The 7,940-nt window shown below is 36.3% G+C and overlaps 1 protein-coding gene across 1 annotated transcript; it reads left to right on the plus strand.

The window, feature by feature from the left end:
- Window positions 1-772: 772 nt before the first annotated feature.
- On the plus strand, window positions 773-5,552 carry LOC141335708 (arrestin domain-containing protein 3-like). The gene is made up of 7 exons (XM_073841242.1): window positions 773-1,052; window positions 1,140-1,181; window positions 1,274-1,334; window positions 1,727-1,874; window positions 1,953-2,049; window positions 2,468-2,724; window positions 3,772-5,552. Exons 1-7 carry the CDS (start codon window positions 791-793, stop codon window positions 4,132-4,134), a joined length of 1,230 nt encoding a protein of 409 aa, XP_073697343.1. The 5' UTR covers window positions 773-790; the 3' UTR covers window positions 4,135-5,552.
- The last annotated feature ends 2,388 nt before the right edge of the window (window positions 5,553-7,940 follow it).

Genomic DNA, 7,940 nt, shown 5'->3' on the forward strand with positions numbered 1-7,940 from the left:
TGTTTCCCTGGGGGTAAGCAGATAAACATCAAATTTTAATTTTTGGGTGAACTATCCCTTTAAAGAACCTTTGACTAAATGGTTTTCTTTGGAACCAAAACTGGTTCTTCTATGGCAACGCTGTGAAGAACCTTTTAAAGCACCTGTATTTTTGGCAATTGCTACATTTTTCAGTCCCGCTCCCGCAAGATTCTGTCAGGCGCCGCCCGCCCCTGCTGAAAAAAACAGCATATGCTGGTTAGGTATGTTTTGGTGCTGGGATGCTGGTTTTAGCTGGTTTATGCTGGTCCTTTGCTGGTTTATGTTGGCCCTTTGCTGGTTTATGCTGGTATAAACCAGCAAAGGACCAGCATAAACCAGCAAAGGGCCAGCATAAACCAGCAAAAGACCAGCGTAAACCAGCTAAGGACCAGCATAAACCAGCAAAGGACCACCATAAACCAGCTAATACCAGCATCCCAGCACATACCTAACCAGCATATGCTGGTATTTTCAGCAGGATCTTATTATTCTTAACAAAAATGCAGGCTGTTGCATGCATGCATGACAGAATGCGAGCAAACAGCACTCAGCTGACATCTCAGTTCATCGCGATCTTATAACACAATGAATATATGCACAATGTATCTTTCACAATGTCTACATTTCGTGTGTTGTAATGAGAGGATTCCCCACCCACAGTTGAAAGTCCACATAGGCCTACCTTGCTAATTGTTTTCAGCAAGCACGTACATGCGATCGTAAAGCAATATTCAAACGTCAGAAGCAGATATTGGCACCAGGAAGCAAGATGTCCAACACTGTGAAAAACATTTCTGTAACTTACAATCCTATCAATCAGGGCAATACCTTCACCAGCGGGGATTTTATATCGGGACAAGTCATTCTGGATGTAGCGAAGGACACACAAATACAGTCGTTGAGTGTGAAAATTAAAGGCAAAGCAGATGTTTGCTGGTCCGAGCGTTATGGTCAAACAACTATTGTTTACTCGGATAAGGAGAAGTATTATTCCGTCAAGAGGTTTTTCATTCTGGAGGACAAAACACATGGTAGGAAAACCAAAGCTGTATACTTTTTTGTGTTTGTAGACATCAGCTCGATTTAACCAGCAATGATGTGTGAACCTGCTCTTGTAGGTCATGACCGTGAGATGCTGAACGATCCCTCCGGACAGCCGTGTAAGTCTGTTCTTAGGTTCAGTGAATGAACATTACAAGAAGAGCTATTAAAATGATACTGATAAACATTCTTTACGCTTATTTATTATTAGATTCTTCGGTTGTTGCGCCAGGGCGTCACGTTTACCCATTCACCTTTCAGTTGCCTCAACAGTAAGTTACACACTTTTTGCTTTTCAGTAGGTGTGACTTTGAATCTGTAAAACGTATGTGGATCAGTGAATAAGGATATCTTAGATGATAAAAAAAGATCTACAAAAATCAGGTTTGACAGTGCTCCCGGTTTTAACATTGATCTTGGGTATTTGTAAGATGATGTTTCACACTCTACATTCCAAAACCCGTGTTAAAGTTCTAATTTGCATATTTGCTGTGTCAGTGTTATTGATAGGACTCATCACGCGTCATATTATAGGCTATGGACTATGCGCTTTCCAGAATGCACTGGTTTGACTTTCTTCCCCACTTAAGCTCTGAAAGGGCTATTTATACAAGTGTTTACAATCTCGAAATTACTCCACATTTACATGTTCTTTTCTTTATAGACACTTTCCACCAACCTTCAGAGGTTCAGTTGGAAAAATTGTCTACGGTCTGGAGGCAAAACTAGAAAGATCAATGCGTGTTTCTAGCAAAGACAGAGCAGAGTTCCATTATGTACCCAAAGATGATCTGCCCGGTCCTGAACTAATGGTGAGATTATGACTATAATCCCATGTATGTTTTCACCTTACTATACATGTGTTGTATTACATGTTTTGTCTTCTTTAGGCACCTCAGTATGGAACTAAAGATAAACAAATGAAACTCTTGACGTCTGGGAGTGTCTCCATGAACATAAACACTGAGAAAATGGGATACTACCTTGGTAACATCGTATTTGTAATTGTAACATCTCAGCATTGTTGATATTCCCTAATTGTCTTGTTCTGTTCTGTGTCAAATAAGCCCAAAGTTTAGCAATTTTCATCTATTTTGTCTCAGTAAGTGGGTGCCAGACTTTGTTCAGAAAAAAGGCTTAATTATTAAGATGTAATATTATGTCTTATTTTTCTGGGATAGGTTCACTTTTTGTAAACCATTTTGTGTAAGCGAAGATGTTTTTATCAACCCACACAATTTTGTTTGGAACATACACATTTTGAGGAAGATTAATTTAACCTGCAGTTACAGTATAACTCTAAACTAGAGCTTCTGAACTATAAATCACCAGTGTGAAGTGTGTCAAGGTTGCATTCGCTAGTGATAATTTATCATGTAATTTACCTAATTACGTCTCTCTACAGGTGAGGGCTTGAAAGTTTTGGCTGAAGTTCAGAACAATTCGTCCCGTTCAATCAAGCCAAAATACTGCCTGTATGAAAAACACAGTTTTTTTGCACAAGGGAAGAGAAGAGTTCACACACATAATATTCTTAAAGAGGAAGGGGAACCCATTGAGTCAAACTCGAAGAAAACTGCCACCAAAGTGCTGTTAATTCCTCCCAGCCTTACCACCTCTGTCCTAAACTGTAGGATCCTCAAGGTTGAGTACAGACTCAGGGTGAGTTTTAACATCTAAAGCAACTAAACACAATGAAGTGAACACATACATTATTAGCCTGGCATTTCTGTGTGTCTGTTTTGATATTAAATGTGGATTTTAATGTGTTAACCATTTTGTAAATGAATGGCTGTGATAGATCATTTCTAACAGATGAATATTTTATATCAATCCTATAACTACACTGTAAAAAATGACAGTGAATTTAACGGTAAAAAACTGTAAAAATGCTACGGTAAAAACCTGTGAAATGGTTAACGGTAAGTTCCCCTTCTATATACGGTGAAAAACTGTGTTGGACATTGCATTTAATTTTACGGTAGTATACCGTTTTTGGAAGTGAAAAATAACGTAAAATTTACAGTGAATAACCGTAAATTGACATTCCCAGAATTCCCTGTATTTCATTTTTTTATTTGATGTTTTTTTTTTTTTGTTGAAATAACTTCATCTTAATTTTTTTTCTTGGCAGTTGTGTACATTAAGGTTGTATGTTACATCTAATGTTGTTAAATTAATGTTTTTTGCATTATTTCAGTTTTATGTGTGTTATCATGATGGTGTTTAGTGTTTGTGTGAATAACACTGTGCACCTTCTGTATATGTTATTATTTTAAACCTCCGTGCGATGGACTTTGGTTCATCATGTGATGTTGTCATCACCACTTGCTTTTGGTGGTTATCATTGTATTACAAAGGTACAAAACAGATTTCAGTGCTTCAAAAAGTTGGTACATTACCATTATATGAGTTACGGTTTTTTGTATGAAATTACGGTATTTACCTGTAAATTTAAGTGAAAACCATAAAATGTAAAACATTGCCACCGTATTTTTTACGGTAAAATTCTGGCAACCACAGCTGCCAGTTTTTTACCGTAAATTTTACGGATTTTTTTTTACAGTGTACTATTAAAGTAAATGCATTTATTTTTTATTTGCCTAAAATGGTTTATGCTGAACTAAAACAAAAATAATTATTTGGACAACTTTACAGTGCAGTCCAAACTCAGTCATCAATATTTTGATGTGTGTGCATCGTGTCTAGGTCTACCTGGATGTGCCGTTTGCCTCAGATCCGGAAATCAAATTCCCAGTTGTGATACTTTCTCCTCAGCCTGCTAAAAACAGTGACTTTGGAATCTGGAATCAACCACCAGGAAGCAATGTGTACCCCATCCTACCTCCTATGGCTCCACAAGCCCCACCACATAATGTGGTTGGACCACCAGGTCAGTTTGGACCTCCTGGTTACCCTGGTCCTCCTCTTGATCAGTTTGGTGCAACTGGTTTCTCTGCACCACCTGGTCAGTTTGGTCCAAATTCTCATCAATCTGCTCCATCAGCTCCACCTCCATATCAGGACTATCAATCATATCCAAAGTTACCTGACTATCCTAAAAAATCCTAACAAAATGGTTTTAAAATCACCTTCTTTTATCACTGGACAGTCTTTAACAGCTTTGAAAATTGATAAATTTGATGAATCCTTTACTTATTTAATGATATAAGAGGTTTTTTGTTTTTTTTAGAAATCTGAATACTGATACACATTTTATTATTTTTCTAATGTGACAGACACAAGTAAAACAATATATGCATATTGGTATTTTTATTCTATATATTTTTTCCACTGACAGATGAGTTTTTAACAATGCTCCAAGTTTTTTTTTTTTTTTTTTTTGGTTACGTGACCCAAATCGATCATCTGAGGACAGTTTTATACACTGCCAGAGATTTTATAATTAGGGACTTAATTATAAAATCTTAAAATCGTAAATTTAAATTTGAGATGTAATACAATTGTAAAATGCTGTCTGAATGGTTTACAAAAAAAAAAAAACTTCTAACCCCTAACCCTTTGACTGCTAACTGATGATAGAGCATTTTGTCATGTTTGCTCAAGTATCAGCTGTCAAGGTCACACGTTCCACACCTATAGTTTGAAAGATTATTATTATTATGCACAAAGGCTTTTGAGTCACGCAGTATTTGACATTTAAGACACATTTCGCAAACTGCAGAAGCCAAAGTCTGAGGACCATTATGAGTGTTGTGAACCAGGTAAGCTTTCATCCAGAAATCCTTTATCAGTAAAGACATGCCATGTTTTACTAGTGACAGGGCAGCTTACATAAGGAAACAGCCAGGAAAGCCCCCACTGAGGTGCTCTATGGTATATTATACCAAAGACTATAGAATATTATATTCTATAGTCTTTGATTATACTCACAGGGCCTCATCAGAGGGGGCCCACTCATAACTGTTCCCTGGGTCCTGTGAATTTGAGCCAAACATTGTGGGCTAAAGACAGCCCACAATACAAGACCATGATGTGTACTATGAGGAAACAAAATTTGCAAGGACAGCTTTCGAAATTTGAACAAATCATCACTATATTTATTCAAATAAAAACTCTTATGTTAGTCAGTTTAAGTAAAATTATGAATCTCATTTTAAAGCATTTAGGTAAATTCACAGGCAGAGCCTAAAAATAGATTTGTATATAAAAAGCATTATGGTTGATTTTCTTTTTTCTGGCTGGCTTGGGCCACATATAGAACTATTTTTAATTCAACTTGTTCTGAGCGTGACTTTCGTAGTAAGAAGATCCCCTTTTTATGACCTTACCTTTGAAACCACAGATGCCATTGATATGTCCTATTGTTTTTTTAAAGGGGATGGGCTTTTCACATGATTTGTAATATTGCTTTATTGCAGTGATGCAAGTACTGTAAATGATAACAAAAGCATTGTTGGGTCTGTGAAGGTGTTACTTTAAAAATAAAAAATGATGTTATCTCTAATCTATGATAATAAGCTTATAAATGTTCCATGACCAAAACGCACCAATGAATATTTCATTTTATTTTAGACTATCACCTGAAAGGTTCTGTTTAAGATACAAAGTTGTATTGCCCCAGTGACAGCTTTTGTGCCTTTTACTTTTGTAGCTTTTGTATATGTGTGCAACAGAACAGTGTTATAATAACTAAAGGTAAATTCCAATATTGAAATAGTGACATATGACGCACTGGCTTCTTTCCTGTTATCTATACACACCTGAGTTTCATCATCACTCCCACACTTAAAAAAAAAAAAAAAAAAAGATATCCAGGCGCCCGCAGAGTAGACAGTGTTGACGGCAATATTTGTACTCTAAACTATACAGTTATTAATTTTTAAATACAAAAGTAAACACAGCCTAATGCAGCCTCAGTATCGGCGTCAAAACCTTACTTAAGCAAACAATTCAAAGACCACATCTTTCTCTCTTTCTGCTAAGGATGCGAATAGTAGGCTGCTGTACTTCGCCTACATTTCTCACCATTTAGCTGAATAATATTTACAAGAGAATTCCGCCTTTGTAGAATTAACTATTAGCTACAGAACATTACGATATTGCCTAAAAACTCAACAGCCTACTAAATATAAAAAGATTTCTGTTGCTGATCAATTAATCTAAAATTAGTTTAGATGCCTCAGAAAGCGTATTAAAATGAGTATGCTTTCAAGTCATACAATCCAGCGCTAATGTCGGCTATTATTAGCATTTGGCATGCCAACGAGATGTTAACGTGAGCCATATGCAGCCATACTTTGTAATACTACTGTCAAATGAATAGGCTACACATGGGCGTCAGAAACAAACAAATCTGGGTGGGTGCTTCCCTAGAAATGGGATACCAACTAGTTAAGTTTATTTGGAAATTAAAGTAATTTCTCTATTTTATCCATTCATCCCACTTTCGCACATAAACGTATCCATAGGGACCATGTGACGTCACTGTGCTTTATCGCCGCCATTTTTGTGTCCGCGCTACCTATTTCAGTCTATGGTCACAGCAGCCACAACTACCAGAGGAAGATCAACAAAACTCCCAGAATGTTCAGAACAAGGATACAATATGCCTGGGATCTGTTATTCTGTTAGCTGTAACAACAATCATCAGAAAAAAACCTAACTACAGTTTTATTCGATCTCAGCAGTGCTTGAAGTGGGTCGGTATCGGTCGGTATGCATACAGTATAGCCTTTAGTGTACCGGTGTCATTCACGCAGGTGCTTTTCACAGCAAGGGTGTTTTTTTCGGCACAACAAGAGTAGTGGAATAATAATTAATTATTGAATAAGATTGTGAATCAGTACATTTATAACCAAAATAATGCCTTAAAATGAAAAGAAGCATTTTTTTGCGATTACATCATTTTGAACCGATCTGCTGAGTAGGGTTGGGTATCGTTTGAATTTTATCGATTCCGATTCCGATTCCACTTATCGATTCCGATTCTTTTCGATTCCCAGTTTCGATTCCAATTCAGTAAAAAAAAAAACAACAACAACAACAACAAAAGTCAAACATTAATATATCAAACATGTTTATTTTCAGTGCTTGCTTGCAACATATTATTTTATTACAGGGGTTCTCAACCTTTTTTTATGCCGGGGCCCCCTTCCTTCTCGGGTAAATTTTGCAAGGCCCCCCTATGTCTGACAAGGTGTTTATTTTATTTATTTTTTTACCTTTTTTATTAACCAAAACATTTGTTTTGCCTTTTTGTTTTTATACTTCATGTTATAAAAAATTCAAACAAACTTTAAATTAAAGCTATACTTTTGAATTTAAAAGAAAACCCTTTGCTCTAACATTTTAACATGTATATACATATACAGATTTAAAGCTCGTGAATTATTTAATGCAGATATTCTTCACAACTTCAGAGTACTCTTTCTTAAGTAAGTGAACCTGCCAAACAACAGGGAGATGCCAAAATACCACTCACTAAACCTGTCCTTTTGAACTGGACTGACTGAATATCTATGTTTGTATTTATTATAAAATAAACATATAAATGAAAAATACAGTAAATACATTCTAAATCTGTTGATGCTGGTGCTCATATGTTCATAAACACCACTGACCCTTACAAGATCCACCTCTATGGGTAAGCATTCATTATAAAACACTTACAGGACATTCATTTTGACAACTTTGCAAATATTTTGAAATTTCACGCAAAAATATGGATCAGAGCCCCAAAATCATGAATAGTTTGTGAATCAACAGCGGTCTTATGCGTGCCTAATGTACGTTACTATTACTCTGATCATCTTTGCCTTTACATTAACGGGAGGGTTTGTTTCATGCAGCCAAGAGATGAAGTAGATACCTGTCTTCCAGCGGGGGTATAAGTTACTTTGTGGGCTTTTGTGGGC

The sequence above is a fragment of the Garra rufa genome, chromosome 5 (assembly GCF_049309525.1).
Source record: "Garra rufa chromosome 5, GarRuf1.0, whole genome shotgun sequence".
NCBI lineage: Eukaryota > Metazoa > Chordata > Actinopteri > Cypriniformes > Cyprinidae > Garra > Garra rufa.

What these genes read in the sequence shown, in the direction of transcription:
- LOC141335708 (XM_073841242.1), top strand. Translation starts at nt 791, where the DNA reads ATGTCCAACACTGTGAAAAACATTTCTGTAACTTACAATCCTATCAAT. An exon ending in ACCTTTCAGTTGCCTCAACA is followed by an intron (nt 1,335 to 1,726) that starts GTAAGTTACACA and finishes TTTTCTTTATAG; the next exon opens with ACACTTTCCACCAACCTTCA. An exon ending in GAAAATGGGATACTACCTTG is followed by an intron (nt 2,050 to 2,467) that starts GTAACATCGTAT and finishes GTCTCTCTACAG; the next exon opens with GTGAGGGCTTGAAAGTTTTG.